Source organism: Sinocyclocheilus anshuiensis, unplaced genomic scaffold (genome assembly GCF_001515605.1).
Source record: "Sinocyclocheilus anshuiensis isolate Anshui unplaced genomic scaffold, SAMN03320099.WGS_v1.1 scaffold873, whole genome shotgun sequence".
In the NCBI taxonomy this organism is placed as follows: Eukaryota; Metazoa; Chordata; class Actinopteri; order Cypriniformes; family Cyprinidae; genus Sinocyclocheilus; species Sinocyclocheilus anshuiensis.
Genome location: NW_015557103.1, coordinates 617189 through 641690, shown reverse-complemented (window position 1 = coordinate 641690; position 24502 = coordinate 617189). Strand labels below are relative to the sequence as shown.

The 24502-nt window shown below is 35.4% G+C and overlaps 3 protein-coding genes across 8 annotated transcripts in view; all 3 read left to right on the top strand.

Moving 5' to 3' along the window:
- LOC107677623 (nodal modulator 1-like) overlaps positions 1–10420 on the top strand; it is a 20438-nt gene extending 10018 nt beyond the window's left edge. Inside the window, exons 15-31 of the mRNA XM_016472591.1 lie at positions 1414–1550; positions 1664–1751; positions 1833–1896; positions 2046–2141; positions 2257–2457; positions 2621–2703; positions 3493–3652; positions 3873–3999; positions 4091–4204; positions 4460–4587; positions 7484–7625; positions 7735–7818; positions 7908–8018; positions 8107–8208; positions 8374–8493; positions 9093–9185; positions 9292–10420. Coding sequence (XP_016328077.1) covers positions 1414–1550; positions 1664–1751; positions 1833–1896; positions 2046–2141; positions 2257–2457; positions 2621–2703; positions 3493–3652; positions 3873–3999; positions 4091–4204; positions 4460–4587; positions 7484–7625; positions 7735–7818; positions 7908–8018; positions 8107–8208; positions 8374–8493; positions 9093–9185; positions 9292–9423 — 1982 coding nt within the window. The 3' untranslated portion in view covers positions 9424–10420. The remainder of the gene's footprint in view (positions 1–1413; positions 1551–1663; positions 1752–1832; positions 1897–2045; positions 2142–2256; positions 2458–2620; positions 2704–3492; positions 3653–3872; positions 4000–4090; positions 4205–4459; positions 4588–7483; positions 7626–7734; positions 7819–7907; positions 8019–8106; positions 8209–8373; positions 8494–9092; positions 9186–9291) is intronic.
- Positions 10421–12409: 1989 nt separating this feature from the next.
- LOC107677614 (protein unc-80 homolog) lies at positions 12410–15421 on the top strand. Its single transcript, XM_016472572.1, has 7 exons — positions 12410–12501; positions 12900–12948; positions 13772–13960; positions 14660–14783; positions 14975–15039; positions 15184–15301; positions 15396–15421. Exons 1-7 carry the CDS (start codon positions 12410–12412, stop codon positions 15419–15421), a joined length of 663 nt encoding a protein of 220 aa, XP_016328058.1.
- A 470-nt stretch (positions 15422–15891) lies between these two features.
- Positions 15892–24502, top strand: part of LOC107677624 (protein unc-80 homolog) — a 49561-nt gene continuing 40950 nt past the window's right edge. For 5 of the 6 annotated variants that reach the window (XM_016472598.1, XM_016472597.1, XM_016472593.1 and 2 more), the window contains exons 1-9: positions 15892–16136; positions 17565–17699; positions 18247–18463; positions 18808–18939; positions 19163–19431; positions 20455–20772; positions 20861–20992; positions 21747–21894; positions 24354–24404. In XM_016472598.1, coding sequence (XP_016328084.1) covers positions 15951–16136; positions 17565–17699; positions 18247–18463; positions 18808–18939; positions 19163–19431; positions 20455–20772; positions 20861–20992; positions 21747–21894; positions 24354–24404 — 1588 coding nt within the window. In that variant the 5' untranslated portion in view covers positions 15892–15950. The remainder of the gene's footprint in view (positions 16137–17564; positions 17700–18246; positions 18464–18807; positions 18940–19162; positions 19432–20454; positions 20773–20860; positions 20993–21746; positions 21895–24353; positions 24405–24502) is intronic. The other variant, XM_016472595.1, reaches the window with a different exon arrangement.

The window sequence follows — 24502 nt, the reverse complement described above, 5'->3', positions numbered from 1 at the left end:
TGTGTGTGTTTGTGTGTGTGTGTGTGTGTGTGTGTGTGTGTGTGTGTGTGTGTGTGTGTGATTAATTAATTAATTAATTTATTTATTTCTCTCAAATTTAACCCATCTATAAATCTATGATGTATTATAATAGATGACCTTGGGTAGGTTCTAAACAGCTAAACATTATGCAATTAATCAAAATAGAAAAAGTGAGAACGTTAAAGTGGTAGTTCACCCAAAAATTTAAATTACCCCATGATTTACTCATCCTCAAGCCATCCTAGGGGTATATGACTTTCTTCTTTCAAACGAATACAATTGGAGTTATATAAAAAAATATCCTGGTTCCTCCAAGCTTTATAATGGCAGTGAATGGGTATTGAGATTTTGAAGCAAAATAAAGTGCATCCATCCATCATAAAAAGTGCTCCACACAGCCCTGGGGCTTAATAAAGGCCTTCTGAAGAGAATCGATGCGTTTGTGTAAGAAAAATGTCCATAATTAAAGAAAGGAAAAATTGAAATCGCATCATATGACCCCTTTAAAATTTTATAAACTGTAATTGCTAGCTTCCACTAACTGTCGTATGCGTGTTCACGAGAGAGTGGCGTTCCAACGGATGGCGTAGGACATAGGTGTAGCTTAAGCTCCGGTGAGAATATGCTAGTTTACAGCAAAGGAAAACCAGTCTCCTCTTGGCTTATATCGAAATCCTCCGACATTTTTCTTTACAAATCCTCGTTTTGTACTTCTAATTCGTGACCGGTTCTTTGTTTTGCTCTCTCCTCTGCGCTTCCGCATTCGTCACTTCTCATCGGAGCTTACGCTATGCCTACATCATCCGCTGGAACTCAACTCTCTCGTAATCGCGCATACGACAGTTAGTGGAAGCTAGAGATAATGGTTTATAAAGTTTTAAATATGGACATTTTTCTTACACAAATGCATCGATTCACTTCAGAAAGCCTTTATTAACCCCCCAGAGCGGTGTAGAGTACTTTTTATGATGGATGGATGCACTTTATTTTGCTTCGAAATCTCAACCACCATTCACTGCCATTATAAAGCTTGGAAGACACAGGACATTTTTTAATAAAACTCCAATTGTATTCGTCTGAAAGAAGAAAGTCATGTACACCTAGGATGGCTTGAGGGTGAGTAAATCATGGGGTAATTTTCATTTTTGAGTGAACTATCCCTTTAAGAATCGAATACATTGCTATTGTAATATTACTATTGTATAGTAACATAAGATAGGATATTATTATAATCATGATTATTCAATTTTAATTTTAAAGAACAATAATATATTTTAATTATTTGTAACTGCAAAAATAGCAAAATGATAAATAATGTTGTTTTTACATATTGTATTTAATGTGATTTAAATTCAGATTAAGAGAAAAATTAACAACCTCTGGTTATCACAGTATCTATCACCCAAGAAGAGTGGTGCTGGAAGCAAAAGTCTGTGGAGATCGATGTACTTGACTCATACGTGGAGGGAGTGGAGTTCAGACAAACCGGATATTTGCTGCGCTGCTCACTGTCCCATGCCATTACTCTGGTGAGGCCTGAAAACATTCAATACTTAAAGATGACTGAACACAGTTGCCAAAATCAGCTGTTACAAGCCTAAAATAGTAATGCTGATGATGGCATATTTGACCAAAATTTTAGGAATTTTTCCAAGATGGCAGCTCACCAGAGAACGTTGGCATTTACAATCTGTCCAAAGGAGTCAATCGCTTCTGTCTGTCCAAGCCAGGTGAGCTCAGCCTTTTCTGTTTTGTAAGTTCATTAAGTCCATAAAGCCTGAAGTGCTTAACATATTTCTTTTTAATCTAAGGTCTTTATAAAGTGACTCCGCGTTCCTGTCACCAATTTGAACAAGATTACTACACCTACAACACGTATGTAACTGCCGTTGCCAAGCATTTTATTAAAATCAAAGTAGCTGCCACAGCTTTCTACCTTTTGATCTGGTGCTTTTGCAGCACTTGCATGTTGTGTAACATTGTTGAATGAAAAGGAGTACATTTTTTTTGCCCTTATTCCTTAGGTCTGCCCCAAGCATTTTAACCCTGACTGCTGTTAGACACCACATGACGGGACTCATTACCACTGATAAGATGCTGGATGTCACTGTCACCATCAAGTGAGTAAGGGGAAGCATTATAATGGGTTTCTAAAAGAGTAATGCATATCTTGTTTGTTTTGAGTTCTGGCTGTTGCCTTCCATACACTTTGTGGTATTTGTTTCATTTTGGCAGATCTTCCATTGAGAGTGAGCCTGCTTTGGTTCTGGGGCCCCTGCGCTCAAATGAGGAGCAGCGACGGGAGCAGCAGCTTCTGGAAATAGCTGACCGCAAGAAGGAGAGGGAAGAAAGAGGAGACGAGAACAGCCCCCCTGTGGAAGAGAAACCAGATGAACTCCATGAGCCTTTCCACTATGAATTCTCCTACTGGGCACGGTAGGATCTTTGGAGAATGTTTGCAAGCATTTTCCTCTTCTGTCTGTGTTAGAAAAAAATATTGTTAAGTCATGTGCAAAGAACATGTATCACATTGTCTCTTCCTACCAGTCACTAATTTCATGGTCTTAATTTTATATCTTGGCTGTGTTGGCTATTTCAGGGCTGGGGAGAGGATCACAGTCACACCTTCATCCAAAGAATTTCTGTTTTACCCTCCTGAAGTAGCGGCTACAATCACTGGAGGTTAGAGTGCAACCTTTTTTAAGCTTTTTATTTTATACTAATGGATGCGTGTTGTGTCCTTTCACAACAAATATGGAACAAATTGCAGACAACATCTATTCATACAAAGAACAAAACTGATATTTACCAAGCTATATCAAAAGGAAATCTACATAAACAAATAAGAGGACACTTACCGACAACCAAATTCACGCAGTTGATTCATATCAATAGAAAAAAACATATAAATATACATATATAAAAAAACAAAAAAAATACCTTTAGGGGTACAACACCTTGTCACTGGGTCAAGTAGCCTTATTGGAATAACTTTGTACCTTATCTAGCCCTAAAAGTCACATAACTAGCTTAAGGATAACTTACCTAATTTTTTTTCTGACAGTATATTATTTTTTAGCTAGTCTGCTGAATACCAATCAGAAACCGCTCTATGAAGCAAATGAATAAATTATCAATTTAACTCTTCAAAGAGTGTGAAACAATGCAAAGCCACAAACCTTCAATTAGCTGGTTCAGGATACGTTTAGAACTTAGAAAGTGGCCCTCCAGAAAGAAGAGAACTGGACACACCTGATGTAGACCCAGGCAAAGTTTCCACCTTATTTTTAACATAAGAGCAGGCGCTGCCATTTGAAATTTGAATGTGCCAGGCTTCCAGCTTGTTATGCTGCTTGATATTGCTAACTGGTATTTCTTATGATATTATTTTAATGTATCATCTTAATTATAAGCACACAGTTTTACCCCAGTTTATATTGAAATCTGATATACAACGATTTGTTCTAACAGAGAACTGCCCAGGTCAAATGGTGGAGATTGCGGGCCGGGCAGGGCTGTTCCTCACAGGGCAGGTGTCGCCTACCCTGGAGGGTGTGGAAATCTCCATTAAGGAGAGGGGAGCTACAACCCCTCTCATTACAGTTCTCACGGATGAAACCGGAACCTACAGGTTATCTCATTTATTCACAAACAGACTGCATTCATTTATTTAATAGCTCTCTTATCTATGTATTTAATAATGCATATTAGCTTAAAAGCAAGGTTTATAAATATGCCAGCATGAATGACTGTTGGCCTATTTAGGAGTAAAATGCAGTCGTTATGGCTGAAATCTTAAATGCTCTCTAGCATTCTAAACAAATAAAATGAATATTCCTTTTTAAAACCAGTGTTGGACCCCTACATAGTGACTCTCTGTATGACATCAGTGCCAGTAAAGAAGGCTTTGTCCTGACTCCAGTGGAGGGAAACACAGGAGACTTCAAGGCATTTGCCCTGGCAGGCGTCACTTTTGAGGTCAATGTCACATTAATGTCTTCTCGTCATCCAAGTTGAACTATCACATTTCATTTTCATTGAAAAAAATAATAATTTTCTTGCCCCTCAGATAAAGGCAGAGGATGGTGTTCCTCTCTCTGGGGTTCTGTTGTCTCTCAGTGGGGCCAACTTCCGCTCAAATATGCTCACTCAGGACACTGGCCTCCTCACCTTCAACAACCTGGTACTGTCTTCTCAGGCCCATAGTTACTATGGTCATCTTTTTGACGTGTTAAGCACATTTGTTTTATTGTACAATATTAAATGTATAGCTTATCTTACATAAAAATGGTGATCTTTTACTCTACCTCACGTTGTTCCAAATCTGTTTGACATTGTTCTGTGGGACATGAAAGAAGATTTTTTTGAATTTTAATATTTCCCGTCCATATAATAAAATACCTAGAGATTGTCTTAATTCCTCCTCCCTCCATCTCAGAGTCCTGGCCAGTACTATTTCAAGCCCATGATGAAGGAGTTCCGATTTGAGCCCTCAGCACAAATGATCACAGTAGAAGAAGGACAGGTTCTCCATATTACCATAACTGGCTTCAAAACAGCTTACAGGTCAGCAACACACAGCATGTTAGAATATGCGCTGCCAGTTAAAATGCATAGTATAAAAGTTAGGTAATATATGCGTATGTATACTACCGTTGAAAGGTTTAGTGCCGGTAAGATTTTGTTTTTAAAGAAGTCCCTTAGTACACAAAAGCTGAATTTAATTGATCAAAAATACAGTAAAACAGTAATATTTTGAAATATTATTACAATTTCAATAAATTTTCTATTTTAATATATTTATGTAATTTATGGCAGAGCTGAATTTTCATCAACCATTACTCTAGTCTTCAGTGTCATGCAATCCTTCAGGAATCATTCTAATAGGGCTGGGCGATATAGCTAATGTGCCAGACTTCCAGTTATTTTTAACTATACAAAACAGCTCATTATGATGCTTGAAATGTGTCACTAATATCACTCAGAAAAATGGGGTTTTAGTTTTACCCCAGTTTATATTTGAAACTGATATACAATGATTGATTTGTTTTAACAGAGAACTGCCCAGGTCAAATGGTTGAGATTGCGGGCCGGGCAGGACTGTTCCTCATGGGGCAGGTGTCACCTACACTGGAGGATGTGGAAATCTCCATTAAGAAGAGAGGAGCTACAACCCCTCTCATTACAGTTCTCACGGATGAAACCGGAACCTACAGGTTATCTCATTTATTCACAAACAGACTGCATTCATTTATTTAATAGCTCTCTTATCTATGTATTTAATAATGCATATTAGCTTAAAAGCAAGGTTTATAAATATGCCAGCATGAATGACTGTTGGCCTATTTAGGAGTAAAATGCAGTCGTTATGGCTGAAATCTTAAATGCTCTCTAGCATTCTAAACAAATAAAATGAATATTCCTTTTTAAAACCAGTGTTGGACCCCTACATAGTGACTCTCTGTATGACATCAGTGCCAGTAAAGAAGGCTTTGTCCTGACTCCAGTGGAGGGAAACACAGGAGACTTCAAGGCATTTGCCCTGGCAGGCGTCACTTTTGAGGTCAATGTCACATTAATGTCTTCTCGTCATCCAAGTTGAACTATCACATTTCATTTTCATTGAAAAAAATAATAATTTTCTTGCCCCTCAGATAAAGGCAGAGGATGGTGTTCCTCTCTCTGGGGTTCTGTTGTCTCTCAGTGGGGCCAACTTCCGCTCAAATATGCTCACTCAGGACACTGGCCTCCTCACCTTCAACAACCTGGTACTGTCTTCTCAGGCCCATAGTTACTATGGTCATCTTTTTGACGTGTTAAGCACATTTGTTTTATTGTACAATATTAAATGTATAGCTTATCTTACATAAAAATGGTGATCTTTTACTCTACCTCACGTTGTTCCAAATCTGTTTGACATTGTTCTGTGGGACATGAAAGAAGATTTTTTTGAATTTTAATATTTCCCGTCCATATAATAAAATACCTAGAGATTGTCTTAATTCCTCCTCCCTCCATCTCAGAGTCCTGGCCAGTACTATTTCAAGCCCATGATGAAGGAGTTCCGATTTGAGCCCTCAGCACAAATGATCACAGTAGAAGAAGGACAGGTTCTCCATATTACCATAACTGGCTTCAAAACAGCTTACAGGTCAGCAACACACAGCATGTTAGAATATGCGCTGCCAGTTAAAATGCATAGTATAAAAGTTAGGTAATATATGCGTATGTATACTACCGTTGAAAGGTTTAGTGCCGGTAAGATTTTGTTTTTAAAGAAGTCCCTTAGTACACAAAAGCTGAATTTAATTGATCAAAAATACAGTAAAACAGTAATATTTTGAAATATTATTACAATTTCAATAAATTTTCTATTTTAATATATTTATGTAATTTATGGCAGAGCTGAATTTTCATCAACCATTACTCTAGTCTTCAGTGTCATGCAATCCTTCAGGAATCATTCTAATAGGGCTGGGCGATATAGCTAAAAAATGTATCAACGATATAATGTTTCATATCATTTGGTATCGATAATTATTAACATTTTTTTATAACCTTTTTTAAAACAGCTGTAGAAAAAAAATGTAAAATGTAACCACTGTATTTTTAAATTAACCCAATTTATTGAGACAAACAAATATTTTTTTGTTTTAACAGTCAAAACACACAATAAAAATTAAACGTATATAATTTCAAATGTTTTATATGCAGATTAAATAGGTCTTAAGGAAACTTTTGGCTTGTCTCCCGAGGCCACAGCAAAATAATGCAAAATAATGCGCAAGGAAATAAATGTCTATAAAAAAAACCTGCATTACGTCTAAATTAACTCCTATAAATCAAATATAATTTCGTAAATTGCATAAACAATTATGAACAAAACAGCATCATGTATTTATGCATTGCTTAATACAAAGAGCCGAATCGCCCATCACACAGACTGCATTTGAAAACATATGAGACGCAGTGAAAAGGAATAAATCTCCACAAATTTTTTTATTCACAATCTCCTCATCACAGGCAGGCACAGCACTCAATTCAGCATGTGTTCGTGTTTGTGTGTGCTGTCTGCATCATTCATAGCACGTGCCTATATCGTGCACTATATCGAACATTTTTATACCGTTATCGAAGAAGGTGTACCGTTAATAAATATCGATACCGTTTTATCACCCAGGCCTACATTCTAATATGCTAATTTGGTGCTCAAGTAACATTTATTCTTCTTATCAATATTGACAACAGTTGTGCTGCTTAATATATTTGTAGAATAAAAAAATAAAATAAAATATATATATATATATATATATATATATTGTAACATTATAAATGTCTTTATAATTCACTTTCTAACAATTTATTTAAAAAAGATAAATCTGTGTACGCATTGGAAATTTTGAAAACATGCCCTGTCCATTGTGGGGTAAATTTTCTGTTTGTGCATTTTGATGTGTCTCAGCTGCTATGGAACAGTGCAGTCAATAGGAGGCGATGCGGAGCAGGGTGTCGCTGTGGAGGCAGTGGGGCAGGGAGAGTGCGGCATGTACAGTGAGGACACGGTTACTGACGAAGAGGGCCGCTTTAGACTCAGAGGCTTGCGGGTGAGACTTCACAAGAGTAAACTCTTAGACAAACAATATGAAAAGTTCACAAGAGCATACGTTTTAAGATCCTAAACAAAGCTTGTCTTTCCTTCATGATCAATGTCAGCCTGGGTGTAACTACAACATTCAGCTGAGAGGAGAGGGAAATGATCACATTGAGAGAGCGTTACCGCCACACAAAACCATCAAGGTGAGCATTGAAGTTTTATTTGCCTTATTGTTTTTTTTACACATTTTATTTGAAGTTTCTATTCATGTATTTATTTTTGGATGGTTTAGGTGGGCAACACTGATATTGAAGGAATAAACATAATAGCCTTCAGACAGATCAATCAGTTTGATCTGAGTGGCAATGTCATCACTTCCTCTGAGCATCTTCCCACTCTCTGGGTAGGTGCAGTAACTTATATACTCCTTTAAAATGGTTTCTCATATTTGATGAAATATTGAAGTCATTGTTGTTCCTCCTTCTCTAAAGGTGAAGCTCTGCAAGAGTGACAACCTTGACAATCCCATTCAGAGTGTGTCTCTTGGCCAGTCCATGTTCTTCCACTTTGCCCCCCTGCCACGTGATGGAGAGGTAGACCCATGTTAATCACCTCTTTTCCTCTAAACAACTCCAATTTTTATAATCTGTTTTACAGTATTCATATTAATCTGCCAGTACTTTGATTTTTAAGTACATCTTAAAAATGGGTGGTCAGACATTTTCATTTATTAATTCAATTTTATTGTCTTCTTGCAGAGCTATGTGTTGATTCTGCACACATCACTTTCTCAATCCCAGTATGACTTCAAACTCCCACAAGTCTCGTTCACGTCTTCTGGTTACCACAAACATGTAACACTAACCTTTAACCCTAAGGTAAGAACCTTTTCACACAAAACATCAATTACATTTTTTTTTTTCTTTTTCCAGTGATCAAATTGTGCTGACCAGTAAGATTTGTGTGAATAGATCATTCATCGGCGTTTGTTTGACATTTGGTGTGAGAAGGATCTAAATTCTGCATTCAGAAAGCCGTTCATGAGTATGACTTTGATATAAAATTAAGTTATGATATTCTCAAGACAATTCACATGTATTTATATAGCACTTTATACAATACAGATTGTGTCAAAGCGGTTGCGCAGTAGCAAACAGGAAAATAACAGTGTTAATGTTGCAGAATTCATCATTTAACAACTGTAAAGCAACTCGGAAGACAATGGTATCATCATTCAGTTCAGTGTTGTTTCGGTTCGATAACAGTGTCAGTGTTGCAAAGTTAATAAATTATGAAACAAGTTTAATTCTGCTATACAGAAGGTAACAGTATCTTTATGCAGCTCAATTTAGTTCAAATCTTGTTCGCAATCAATAGTGTCAGTGCAGCTGAATACATTGAAAATATTATTAATTATTGTCTTTTAAAGCCCAAGCTCTGGGATTTAATTTGAATGAATTTGTTTGGCTTTCCACAGAGGAAAATACCAGATCAAGATGTTGCCCAGGGATCTTTCATCGCCCTTCCTCTGACATTACTGCTGTTGCTTGCTGTCTATAATCATGAGCGGGTACCTATTGCTTTTTCTTTGAAAATAGTTGAAAGCCACTTAGAGATTCTTGACATTTACAATAGCTGCAGTTCTTAAGACATTAATGATATTGTGTCTTTCCCAGGTGATCCCACTTCTTCTGCAGCTGGTCAGTCAGATCCAGGGTGTTCGAGGACTTGCTCAGACAAGCGCGGATGGACTCCCTGTGGATGAAGCCAAGCGCCAATCAAAAAGGCCAAAGACGAGACGTACATGAGACCTCAGTATGTCCTAGTATGAAGGCCAAGCCAGTCACTGCATTCAGATCTCACAAGCGTCCAGTGTCAGACAGCACGTAAGACCATGTTGGTCTGAACATAAAATCCTATCATAAAAACAACCTCGCCTGGGGTCGCCGAAGTTTTTCGGACATATTTAATCTTGCTCATCTCAGATTACCGAAGGTTCTTTTACTGTGGTGTCTTGGACACACAGATCCCTATAATTTACAGTCCTTAGCATGCGAATGTGGCCCGGAGATTGTGTTTTTATGTTTGTGAGAGACTGCTCAGGGAGGATGGCTGATTTAAGAGACTTCAAATGTGTGTGCTATTTTTTTTTTTTGTTTTTTGTTTCAGTAGTATAAAGAGTAATATGATTCCAATAGTACCCTGAATGACTAGATTTTATTAAATCCCTACTCCAATTAAAAAAAGTTATTATCAGTTCAGTTTTTTTTTATAACTACTTGAATTTGTAGAATTAAGTTGTCATTTGCAAATGTAAACACCCTTACATTTTAAAATGTAGAGATTAATAAACATTGACTCACTAAATTCATTCTGTATGATTTTAGTTTCCCTCATTTGTTTAAATGCCACAAAACATAACTAAAAAGCTTACAAAAATACATTTTTCAATTCCTTAAAAGTAACTAACTTGCTGCTACCATTTGATGGGTTCAATACATATTCATTCCACTGCATTCATATGATCATAATTTGATAATGTGTATGGTTATAGAGAGAACAAATATAATAAAGTGTTTTTGAAATTATTTTTCATTGTGTTTTGGAACTAAATTCTTGCCTTCAATGCTGAAATGACAGTGTATTTTATGTTTGGTTATTTATTTTTTAATCAAGAATCAATCAGGAGTTATGTACTGTAACTGAACACTTTTCCCAAATGTATAGGAAGATTACAGAAGATGCATTTACTGCAAAATAGAAACAAGCACATTTGTAAATGGGTTTAGAATGTACAGGAGGATGCATCGTAAAATATATTTAAATATATTTTGATAAATTAAATGGAAACATTTGATAATCTAGTTGTTAAATCACAAAATGTAAACTCCTCTTGTTCCATTACTGGGGTAAGATGACCCCCCTACCTGGAGCAAGAAGTCCACTGTCATCTGATGATGTTGCAAACTACATAAAGCACATCTGACATCATTTTTAAATTAATTTTTTTATGTGTCATTAATGTGAAATACTCCATCAAATATTGTGCAAATGTAGGCATTGTGACAATATTATTATAATAGGGCAGGCAGACAAAAAAAATCACAATAAAATAGATGCATGTGAATTATGCAATATAATTATAAAAAGTATATATAGGCCTATGTTTTATTTGGGCTTGTTAGGAATAGACTATGAATTTATATTGAATTATTCCATTCAGTTGGCCTGAAATTCAGATGGAAAATCTGAATTAATAAGACCATAACTATTCTATAAATGTGTTGAGAAAAGATTTGACATCTGATCAAGATGTGTATGTGGGAAAACAGAATATAATAAAACATATCAAACTTTTTTTTTCTTCCCAGATTGATGAAACTGAATACATCACATTTGTTTATGCTTTTAGAGTATGACCATTAACTTGTATTCTTGTCTGATGTGTTATTAAATAAGGACTGAGATGATACTGGTTTACTGTTATGAACCTCAATTTATGCAACTAGCCATAAATTTATGTTTATGGCTACTGTAGCAGCCATAAACTCCAGAAGAGAGTTTAAATACATTTTTGTTATATGAAAGGATCACATTTTTTGTTGCAGTGTAATTACATTGACCATGCACTTACAGTGTAGTTGTGTTGTTTATTACACTTTTGTTCTTGCATAAATGAATTGTACATATGGTATGGTAACCATAGTTTGCATTAAAAATGTTTGCTACAGATATTGTTACTACACTGCATTTTGGAAATTTGGTGTTATCCAGCACTGTGAATGAAAGAAAAAAAGAAAGAAAAATTTTAAAATGTAGAGACGATCTGTATTTCCAGCTAATTTTGTAACATTTGCTTCAAGTTTCTCATTTAATACTTTGTAGCACATGGCCTTTTTAAGTAAATATACAACTTCTTTATTGTGATAGAACTGTAATGCCATTGCTGGCATGTCCATTCCAAAATTAAATATAAATTGTTGATGTTGGATAGATATAACCAAACTCCAAACCATGTGGATTCAGTCTAATCTATCTGGTGTAATAGCTAATCATATAATAACTATACAATAAGGTTCATTAGTTAACTACTTTAGTTAACATGAACAATACTTCTACAGCATTTATTAATCTTAGTTAATGTTAATTTCAACATTTACTAATGCATTATTAAAATCAAAAGTTGTGCTTGTTAACATTAGTTCATGCACTGTGAATTAACATGAACTAACAATGAACGACTGTCCTATTTTCATTAACTAACATTAACAAAGATGAATAAATATTGTAATAAATGTATTGTTCATTGTTTCCTCCTGTTAGTTAACTAACATGAACTAATGGAACCTTATTGTAAAGTGTTACCATCAAATCTAAAGACAGGAAAGAAAATTAAAACATGGTTAAAATGAGGTCCCATACATTATTATTTTTTTTATGTTTTATTTTATTACTGTAACATGCCTGTAGTAGCTGTGTTATTGTGGCGTAATAGTCGATTTGGGAACTAATAACGTAGTATTAATTGTTACACTGAAATATTCGCGAATCTCGAGCTTTTAAGACCCAGAGGGGGTCCGTCGCTCCATCTTATTGATTACGTATTTGAAGCCGTATCTTCAAACCGGCGGTCAATGTCCCTTAATTGACAAGCGGATTCGGTCTTTCAGCGCTGCTCCACGGGGTGGTGTCGAGACAAGTCAACACCTGCAGCCATTTTACGCTCCGATGTAAAATATTCCGGTGATGCCGTGAATCAAATCCATCTCTGAGCAGCCCGTCTGCAGGTCAAAAATGGTTAAAAGAAAGAGCTTGGATGACAGCGACCAGGAAAACTGCCGGGGGATCCCGTTTCCGATCCAAACCTTCCTATGGAGACAGACCAGGTCAGTGATTTAGTCGTGGCATAACAGGTGTTTTCTGCGAGTGGTTAGTCTTTCCTCTCGTATATGGCTCCCGCAGAGCGTTTCTCATTCGTATGCATCTCTCATACCTGTCTCTGAATGCGCTTTCTGTTGCGCTGCTGTCTCGTGCGTCATCTTTTCACACACCGCCGCACCTTGTGTGTCTTACAATGAAACCCTGAACAAAATTTGCGGAATATTCTGTCGAATATTTCACCTTCATAGAGCAATCGTGCTGTCAAGTGCCTTAACCAGAGCTCGTCATAATTCAATTTCATAAAACCATGTTGTGACACACAGTGTCCTTGCCGGCTCGATTATGACTGTTCTTTTATGCAGTTTTGTGATATGTAACTAAATGAAAAATGTATCTATTACAGCGCGTTTTTGCGGCCGAAGTTAGGGAAGCAGTATGAAGCCTCCTGTGTGGTGAGTGTATTATTAATAATCATAAGTGAACGCCTTCACCTGTGAATAATCTTTCCTTTATCACAGAAAACTATAAGCCTAAATCCGAGGTTCATGTACACCTATATATGATTAAATTATATAATATTAATATACCAACCTATTTGAACAAAAAAAAATTGTGCACTCAAATACAAAACGCCATAATGGTAACACACATGACATTAAAATAATTCAATAAACATTAATTTAACAACATAAGATGTGACATAAAACCTTAATGTACATAACTGATAAGAAAGAACTAAGAATAAACGATTATTTCAATGAAGTGTTACACAGGGAATTCTGGGAATTTCAATTTAAATTTTTTCCACTGTAAATTATAAGATGACTACTTTTTCATTTAAAAACTGTAAATTTAACATTATATTACCTTTTAAATGCTCTGTTAGATTTATTACAGTTGTTCACCATATATAATAGAACCATTAATCAATTAACAGGTTTTTACTTGAGCACTTTTACTTTACTGTTAAAATTAAACATTTACAGTGTGTATCCTCCTAACTGTTTTTTTTATTATTATTTTGTGAATATTTTGTTCTATTGACAGCCACAGAGTTTTTTCCAGTAAGAAATAAAAAACAATTTGCATACAATTCTGTACATAATAAAAAAATACATCATAATTTATTATCATTATTATTATTGTGCCATATGACTGACAGTCATGCTATTAGGCCTATATCATGTTTCCTTTCTTGTGTACAAATAACACTGTAACAAGAGGAAGAAATCATTTGATAAGTGTTCTTGAGGATATGTCTTTTATCCTGCCTAGTCATTTGAGCGGGTGCTGGTGGAGAACAAACTCCACGGGCTCTCTCCAGCCCTCACTGAAGCCATCCAGAGCATCTCTCGCTGGGAGCTGGTCCAGGCTGCTCTGCCTCATGTTCTCCACTGCACTGCCATCCTTCTCTCGAACCGCCGCTTTGTCTTTCTCTTTGCCCCTCTCATTAGCCGGATCAAGGTTGATACTTTTACTGTTGGTATTTATTTTTTTTTTTCTCTGCAGGGCTCAACAATACAGATGTCCTGCTGCCCCAAGGCCAGTGTGAGAGAGCTCATGGAAGTTGCTGCATTACCACTGAAAATTTTACATCATTGATATTGTGTATTCATTTTAATGCCTTAGTTCTCCACTATCTATTCTACATTGTTGTTGTAAATTCTTCTGATTTTTCACTAGATAATCTTATCTAGCTGACAAACATAGATGAGGTTATAGCAGAAGCGTGTTAATTAATTTATGGAGTTTCATTACAGCTGTATAATTTCCAGCTTGTTGTACATTTTATTTTTATATAAATTAAAATGAAACATTCTGATTATTATTGTTTTATTATAATAATTATATTATTCTTTTATTATAATTATTTAATCATTTAAACATTTTAGTGATGAAAAATGAAACCTAATAATTACTGAAAAATATAAATATTTCTAGCAAATATCAAAATAAAAATTAATACTTTTTTGTGGTGGGGCCGATGAAAATTTTAGGAAAATCTTGAAATTCTTATTGTTGAGCCCTACTTTATCAGTTCAAAATTGTTATGGCTGTGCATGTGCTTTTTTATATTGCAATCAATAATTGATTAATTTGCTTAAACTGCAAAAATAAATAAATATTTAAAAAAAAAATTATTGATGATTTTGCATTTGGCAGGAGTCTGACCTCACCTTTCGACTAGCTGGTGGACTTGTTATTTGGCAGCCAATGTGGGAGCACCGTCATCCTGATGTTCCTGCTTTTTCTGCCCTTGTCAAACCCATGCGTAACATTATTACAGGTCAGATTTCTGTAAATTCACTTATTTTTTACGGTTCTTCTATTGCCTCTTTTCTGAACAACAATATTATTTTTGGTCTGTTTTACCAACGTTAAACCCAATATACAATTCCATCTTTGCTCATTGTTCTTTATGTGTGTAAATCGTTCATGTTTTTCACATCTGCTGTCTCTCTGTTATATTCTACACAGCAAAGAGGAATTCTCTAGTGAATAACCAGTGTAGTCCTCATGATACCAGCAACCCATGCCCTGCAGTGAGTATTCAGACTGATTTGCAGCTGCACAGCCCCTTCTGGCTCATTTAGTCCTGGCATATATAAATTAATTTCCTCTCGTAGTGCATTAACATCATTGTTCAGCTGGGGTCATGTGATTTCCTCTTCTATCTCGGCTTTCAGGTGGTTTGTGAATCAGTCCGGCCAGACTCCTCCTCCCCCTCAGCGACAGGTCAGAGCTGTCGCCGTGGCAACTCTGTAGAGAAGGGAGGGTCCTCACAGCAGGCCATAAACATTTTAAGTATTTACAAAAAATATCATATTAAGACCTGGTTGTTTCACTCTGACATAAATTGTACAATTTTATAATAAGGTTCCATATGTTAATTTATTAGTTAATGCAGTAGCTATCATGAAATAATAATGAAAAATACTTTTACAGCAATTATATTTTTTAGTTAATATTAATTTCTATATATGCAAATACATTTTTAACATATATTTCTATAAATGAACATTAGTAGTGAACATGAATTAATAAATGCTGTAAAAATTGTTGTTCATTGTTAGTTCATTATTACAACAATATTATAACATATTAACTAATGTTAACAAATTGAACCTTATTGTAAAGTGTTGGCAAAAATGTATCTATTACAATCTTTTAAAGCTAGAATGACTTTAAAGATTTTTTTCTTTAAACTCATCCAGTGTTGGCTAGAGAAATAGTGTCCAGTTCCCGTCAGACTCCCATCTGTCACAGTGTTAGTCTGTGCGATTCTGAGCAAACTCAGTCTGAACATCCATTCTTTCTGACCATCATTTTTTGTAACAAGTCTCTCTCTCTCTCTCTTTCTTTCACTGAAAGTTTCTCAGTCCCTGTTGGCATCTCTGTATCACAGCGAGCAAGATATGCCACCTATTTTGATGTTGCAGTGCTGCGTTGCTTGATGCAGCCTCACTGGACAGAAGAAGGTGTGCACTGGGCCCTCATATACTACCTGCAACGACTGCGTCAGATACTGCAGGAGAAGCCTGAACGGCCCCCTGAGCCCCTGATACCCCCCTTACCGCGACCCCGCAGTAGTTCCATGGTGGCTGCCACCCCTTGTTTGGTTAATACTCACAAAACACAGGTAGCAAGCCTATGTCAGTTAAATGATGTGAGACACTGTGTTTTTACATAGCAGCTTCAGATGGTAATGGGCAGTGGCATATCTGTATGAGGTTCTGGTAGGGCCAGGTTTTGAAATATATTCCATGATCATAAATTCATTTAAAATTATGATACAGTTTTACCATAAAATAAACTCTTTGTACATTACATACACATGACAACAGCAATATACTGTGTATTAAGTGGAAGCCATGTAACTGTCATCAAGGATGCATAGATATTAAAAGTCCAGTAGATATTTATATAAATAAGCAGATTATTATTTAATGTTATTGTTGTATATCGGTATATGACCGATATTTAAATTCCAAACAATCTGGATAATTTGACTAAAAAATATAAACATCCATTTCAGTGCTACAGTAACAGTAAGAAAGTATTCTAAAACTTCCTAACACTGCATTTTGGATTGTATTTTTAAAGATTAAGTGTAACATAATGGTAAAGGTAATCTTAATGTAAAAATAAAGGGAAATTTACATGCACAATTTCATATCTAACGTCAGACAATATGTGTCCAATATAAACCCATACTGATAAAAAATAATAAATAAATAAAAAAAATGAAAAACTACAGATATGGTACTTATTGTCACGCTATGGTGGCTGTAATAAAGCACACAACGATGGAGATAAGTAACAAACAGTCTTAATAAATCCACAAAGAACATTCAGGAAATGATAGGAGAAATGCACTGATGAGAACGAACAAAGAAACTGAAGAAACAGGGCTTATATAACAGGAACGTGATCAAGTTAAAACAGAGCAGGTGTGGGAACTTATGGGTAACTATGGAAACGAAAAAGGATAAGGAACACAGGCAAACAGGAACAGAAACACAGTGCAAATTAAATCAAAACAGAAAATAACCCTGACACGAATGATATTCAGTTATTCAGTTACAATATTTTGTTGATGAATTGTGTTGTGTGAGATAATAAGGCCAGTCAATGTGAATGGTTTAAATGCATTTTTGCTTGATACAAAATTACTAGATATTTTGTATGTGCCCCCATGTTGGACTTGGCATTTGACTGATTTCGCCTCTCCAGAAATAATGATCCAAAGATGGCACCACTAATGAGTAATAGAGATGACTGAGCAATCTCGCAGTTATGTTCATTTTGGACAAGATAAAGTTCATTATACAAGATCAGAGTGCCGTCAATGGTTACTTTTTTAATTAGTAGGCTTGAAACCTTAGGTTTAGATTAAATGACTGTATGGCCATAACGCAGGATTAAGGATCAGGATGTGCCATTGCTACTTTAAAAGATGTGTAATGAACTGAAATAGTATTATTCAACATTTTAACCATCATAAGTCATAGTTTTTTTGTAACAATGCTGATACCCTGATTTTTTTTTTCTTTCCCATTTCTCTAAGGATATGACTCAAAAATGTAATGAGGAAAGCAGGTCTTTGAGCTCTGAGACCTTCTCCAAAGTGTCATTTACCAACCTCAGGAGACAAGCAGTCCCTGACCTCTCAACTGAGATGGGCATGAACATATTCAAAAAGGTATGCAGATTATTTTTTATGCATAGTTTCAGACAGTAAACCAATATGATATATTTTAGTTTTTGCAAAACCTTGATATCACATGCAAGGTTACCTTTTCTTAATTTTCTTGACATTTAAAGTCCGCGTGAACTGGAAGTTGCTGCTGACTTTATTTCAGTGAAGTGACGTATTTCCAGCTGAAACGGAATATTGAGAATAGCGTGGTTTTATTTTTGCGCTCCTCCTCTCATCTCTCACTCATAGCAAACTAATGGTTGGAGGGGTGTGTTTAAGGATATTCTGCCCAAGCCGTCAAACTGACGTCATCAGAGAAGGAATGCAATTCCAGAGCGGAAGTAAATGTTCAGATTTTGATTAAAGATTACCAAGACAAACAATTTTTTTCAGAGCATTAACTTGCATGGATTAATTGTTCACATCAAGACCAGCAATGTGCGCTAGTAAAGTAAATAAAGTCCATTTTGATTTCATGCGGACTTTAACTTTCACTATGCCACTATGCACTTGTTTTATTCTATCCCTGTTTATTTATTTTTTATTTCAGTTTAAGAACCGTAGAGAAGATAGAGAGAGAAAAGGCTCTATCCCATTCCACTATACTGGGAAGAAACGCCAGCGTCGAATGGGCATACCTTTCCTGATGCATGAGGATCACCTTGATGTCTCACCCACACGCAGCACCTTCTCATTCGGAAGCTTCTCTGGACTGGGAGATGACCGTCGCACTCTGGACCGCGGGGGTTGGCCTTCCACTATCATGGGTATATAGGACCCTATGAAATTTTTCCCATATTCTGTGTTTTTTATTTACATTTTTTTGTTTTGTTTTAATGCTATAATTGTGAATCATCAAAAAACTTTGATAAAACTTTAACAATTGAATAATGTTAATAATGTATTAAACATTTTAACAAGTAATAGGGCCCTTTTCGCAAATTCTATTTTATTTTTCCCAAATTTTGTTTGAATTTTTCTGGATTCTGTGCTTTATGGTTTAATCCATCAGCCCTGCCCATACAAATTATGTATTCACAAATAGCTTGCGCTTGTATGAGATTAGTTTCAGATTATTGTCATATTGTGGCTGTGTTTTGTTGTGTTGAAGGGAAGTTGACACGCCGTGGAAGCTCAGATACTGCTGGAGATGTGGACAGTCTTGGAGCTAAACATTTTCACTCCCACCACAACTTGCCTGAACATTCCAACAGTCACAGTGACAATACCATCAAAGAGGGTGGTAAGCAAATTAGTAGCACTATTACACTATTAATTCTAAATCTATTACAGTTAATGTTTCATGAAATTAATAAAGATTAATAAAATACAATGGGTTTTCAAAATAAGGGTCACAATGGGGTGCTAGTGGGTTCACTGAACATTTTAGAAAAATAATGTAATTCAGTATTTTCCTGATAATGTTTTGATGGTGATTTTGACTCATTGACTTCTTTCTTTCACAGTTCGTTCCCAGATCTCTACCATCACCATGGCTACATTTAACACAACCGTGGCTTCCTTTAATGTAGGCTACACAGATTTCTTCACAGAGCACATAAAGAAACTGTGTAACCCCATTCCCATTCCTGAGATGCCATGTGAGCCGCTGGCCTGCTCCAACCTTCCCCGAAGTCTGACAGACTCCTGCATCAACTACACATCGCTAGAGGACCGAGACACCATTGAGGGAACTAACAACTTCATTCTGAAGAATGGCATGCTGGACCTCATGGTAAGGGGTGCAGCAGCCTTGAGCAGAGGGGCATTAGAGCGACAGATTTGCTTATACACTATCAGTCAAAGGTTTGGATAATTACGATTTTTTTAAACAAAGGCTCTTATGCTCAACAAGGCTGCATTTATTTGATCAAACATACAGTAAAAACAGTGATATTGTGAAATATTATTACAATTTGAAAATTACTGTATTCTGTTTTAATATATTTTAAAATGTAATTTATTTCTGAATTTTCAGCAGCCATTATTCTGTTTCACATGATTCTTCACAAATCATGATGTACAAATATTAATAATGTTCTTATTATTATCAGTGTTTTTTCTGCTGAATATTTTTGTGGAAACCATGTTTTTTTTTCAGGCTTATTTGATAAATAGAAAGTTCAATTAACAGCATTTTTTGAAACAGAAATCTTTTGTAACATGATAAATGTATTTACTGTCACTTGACCAATTTAAGGCATCCTTGTTAAATAAAAGTTTTGATTTATTTTCTTTTTTTTTATCTTACATAACCCTAACCTAAACTTTTAAATCACACACGTAAAAATATTAATCAGCACAATTGTTTTTAACATTAATAATATTGAGATATTAAGAAATGTTTCTTGATCTCTAAAGCAGCATATTAGAATATATATATATATATATATATATATATATACACATATGTATATGTGTGTGTGTGTGTGTGTGTATTTATTTTAATAATTGTAATGATTTGAATTATATTTCACAATATTACTGCTTTTGCTTTATTTTTGATCAAATAAATGCAGCCTTGGTGAGCATAACAGACTTCTTTCAAATCTTAAATTAAAATTTCAAAAATTACAATATTTCAAACCTTTGACCGGTAGTGTCAAATTCTGTGTTCAGATAAGCCATTAACTTCTGAGGAAAATGTGAAAATTATTTTAGATTTAGTGTACCCCATTAAGCTTGAAAAGATCTGAGCATATGGTTCATATTATGAGGAGTGTTGCCTTTCCTGTTTACCGCTGTGCTGTTTTTCAAGGCTATTCTGCGGGCCCTGTATGCCGTACTCACGCATGACATTGGTTCTCGGATTTGCGACGTGGCGCTCAACATCATTGAATGCCTCCTGCAGCTGGGCGTGGTGCCCAGTGTGAATAAGAAAGCCTCCAAACCTGAGGATAAAGAGGCGGAGCATCCGAAGGAGGGAGCCAGTGAGAGTGTGGGTGGAGCTCAGGGGGAGGCTGCTGGAGGCACAGGAGCATCACCTAATGGAGGTGGTGGAGGAGATGGAGGAGGAGGTGGTGGAGAGAGTCATGGAGGAAGCAGAGATGATATAAAGAATAACAAGGACAACAAGGTAAGCCAGTCATTATATCTGTTGTAAATTAATATGTGAAAGTAATTATCACATGCAAGATTTCATGCATTTTTTAAATCATCAACAGGATGGAGACACTTCACTCAGCACTCACAGGTTGGCTCTCACCATGCTTATTAAGATCGTAAAATCACTCGGCTGTGCGTACGGCTGTGGGGAAGGTCATCGCGGGCTCTCTGGAGACCGTCTTCGGATGCAGGTCAATATATTCATACAATTAAAATGTAATTTTACTGTGCAGATTAACCTTTATTTTTTAAGAGGTTTAATCACTGATCTCTGTCAGACAGCATTATGTTGATTTGCTGTCAGACTATTAGTCATAGATTGTCAGATGATATGGATTTCATAATATATGTACTGTAGTATATGTCCCTAGTGAAAAAAAAAAATGCTAAAATGAATTTGAAATACATTTATTTTGTGCTAAGTATACTACAAATACATTTACATATTTATGTGCTTAATAAATATACCCTGCAAGTGTACTTTTGGTATACTTAACTGGTATACATAAAGTCTGCTAAATTGGAACAATTAATTTTGTGCTTAATGCAATTTAATTGTGTGGAAGTAGTGCTGAGGTCCAACTAAAGATATACTTGAGTATATTTGATTGTGCTAAAGTGGAACTATTGCAACTCAGGTACACTTTAAATATCTTGCATTTAAAGACTGATATTATACAGAGATTTTGCAAACCTTATTAATAGTGAAATGAAAACACATTTTAGGCATTAAGAAATATGCACTGTGCAATAAAGAAATTATTTTATATCAGAAAGTCTTAAGTGATATGTCAATAAATACGTTAATGGATTTGAAGTAGTATGAAATAAATGTATTTTAAATAAATTATGGCATAGGCTTTTTATAATATAGGGGTACATTTGCATGTAGCAATTATTTATCTCCAGCAAAGGTGAATGACCAGATGCTCTCCTATTTTTTAGGCGCAGAACTGTTTGACTACTCTGTACAAGCTGGATAAAGTGCAGTTCCGTCAGACTATGAAAGAATACGTTAATAAGGATTCACTCAACAACATTGTGGATTTCCTGCACGCCCTACTTGGCTTCTGCATGGAGCCAATCACTGACAGTAAGAGGGCAGAGCTGCACTTATTAAGTGCATGTCTTTAACATGCCCAGGCATATTTTTATCCCTTTTCTGAAATCTCCAAAGATACAGCATGAGCCCCATTTTCATCCATCAGTAATAGAGATGGATTTGTCTTTTCCTAAAAGAGAGATAAACTTGATTTGTTACAATTTGATTATTGAACTGTGTATTGAACTTTTATTTAAAAGCCTGAATACAGTAAAAATATTCCTTTTACATTGAAATTTCAAACAATAGAACATTACCAGTCAAAAGTTTGGATTAATTAAGATTTTTTTTATGTTTTTGAAATAAGTCGCTTATGCTCACCAAGACTGCATTTTATAAAAAAAAAATACAGCAAAAACAGTAATAAACATTACAATTTAAAATAACCGTTTTCTTAAAAAAAAATTAATTTATTCCTGTGATGGCTAAGCTGAATTTATCATTTATTCCTGTGATGTTAAAACTGAATTTCAACATATTAGAATGATTTCCGAAGTATCATGTGACACTGATTACTGGAGTAATGGCTGCTAAAAATTCAGCTTTGCCATCACAGAAATAAGTTACATCTGAAAACAGAAATCAGTCATTTTAAATTGTAATAATATTTCACAATATTACTGTTTTCACTGTATTTTTGATCAAATAAATGCAGCCTGGTGAGCAAAAGAGACTTTCAAAAACATTTAAAAAAATCTTAATTATTCAAAACTTTTGACTGATAGTGTATCACAAACAAATTTTTATTGTAGGGTTCTGTAAAATTCATTTAATTTAAGCGAATTTGAAGTAATTATTAAACAGCTTGCTGAAATACTTGATTCCGATTGGTCAATAATAACCGCTACGATGTATATTTGACTGTTGTCCATGGCAAGATACCGTTGCTACTTTCATGTCTCTTGTATAACTCCGTCATCTGTTTTCATACCAACTTAGAATAGCTCATTGGTGCCGTCTTGTGACTCAAAACTGGAAGACTTGAGTATTATTTTATTAATATGGTGAGGATAAACCTTTGATAGATGACTAGAAGCAAGAAAATGAAACCATTGCTTGGAAGAACAACTAACCGGTAAGAGACAAAAAGAGCTGGATGAGAGAAAACTTAAAATAGATTAAGACATGTTACATTGTAGCTAATTATGTTAAATAACTAGTCCATAGAAGAAGTAACTTAAATTTAGCATTAATAATAAAATATAAATTAATTTTATTTTGTTGACTGTTTTTCTGTTCTACGCAATAATGAGCTGTTCTCTTTATAGTCTAATCTATAAGTAAGATAATATAATCCGATCAGTATTTCTTATCTATGTATTTATTTATTTGGTAAATAAGCAGGATAATGTACTGTACAGTTAGCCAGTCATTATGGGAAACCAAGCCCCTCCTGATTTAAACAGGTGGTACCTGATCCCCTGTCTGGCTTAATATTTTACAAAAATGACCAGTTGACTGTACATTGTGCAATCAAGTCTCATTTCTTGTAGAAATGAATGGAGTGAGTAGCTTTTCCTATGAACACTGTGGCTTTTAAATCATATTATCACATTGCCATTTATCAGAACATCTGGATATTTCTGTGTCATACCACATGTCTCAGATGCACAACAGAAATTATGCTTTATAACACAACCATGAACAATCAGAACAGATCATAGCACTTAATATAGCAGGCAGAATAATTTAGTGTCACATACCAGGCCTTTTTCATTCCTAGATTATATGATTAGCTATTACACCAGATAGATTAGACTGAATCCACATGGTTTGGAGGTTGGGTATATCTATCCAACATCGACAATTTATATTTAATTTTGGAATGGACATGCCAGTAATGGCATTACAGTTCGATCACAATAAAGAAGTTGTATATTCCATTAAAAAGGCCATGTGCTACAAAGTATTAAATGAGAAACTTGAAGCAAATGTTACAAAATTAGCTGGAAATACAGATCGTCTCTACATTTTTTAATGTCATTCGTTTCTCGCTCCTTGGCCTCTTCTGTCCTCTGCCTTCATGTCTGCCAGTAATTCTCTTTCTTTCTTTCTTTCTTTCTTTCTTTCTTTCTTTCTCTTTCTGTCTGTCTGTCTGTCTCTGTCAGCAAAACTCCACTGTTTGTACCCCAATCCCTCATCACTCATCCTTTCAGCAGACTTGCCAAACATCATATTGACAGTGTCAATTCTTATTGTTTGTATTTTCAATTTTATGGACTCTAAACAGCAAGATAAGCTGAATTTCGATTGATTTCTGGCAAGTTAGTGAACACGAGTGAGTGTTATGAAAATGATATCCCTATGTTTTTTGGGTTGTCTTCTTTTGCATCTGTGGGTGCTGCGTCTGTGCGTGGATGTGTTTTGGAATGAGTTGGTGTTTCCTGACTTACGAGTACATGTCTGTGCTGGCCTGACACCAATGTTGCCCACCATCTTTTCTCTTGCAGAATACGGCAGTGCAGGTGAGAGGTCCAGGAGGGCGAATAAAAGAAACATCGGTAGATACACAATATCTAAATTTACTGCCAAAACTAGGCATTACACCCATTCCTGCACCCCTCACAATGTCCAGGGTGATGTTCTCGCCTATAGTAGA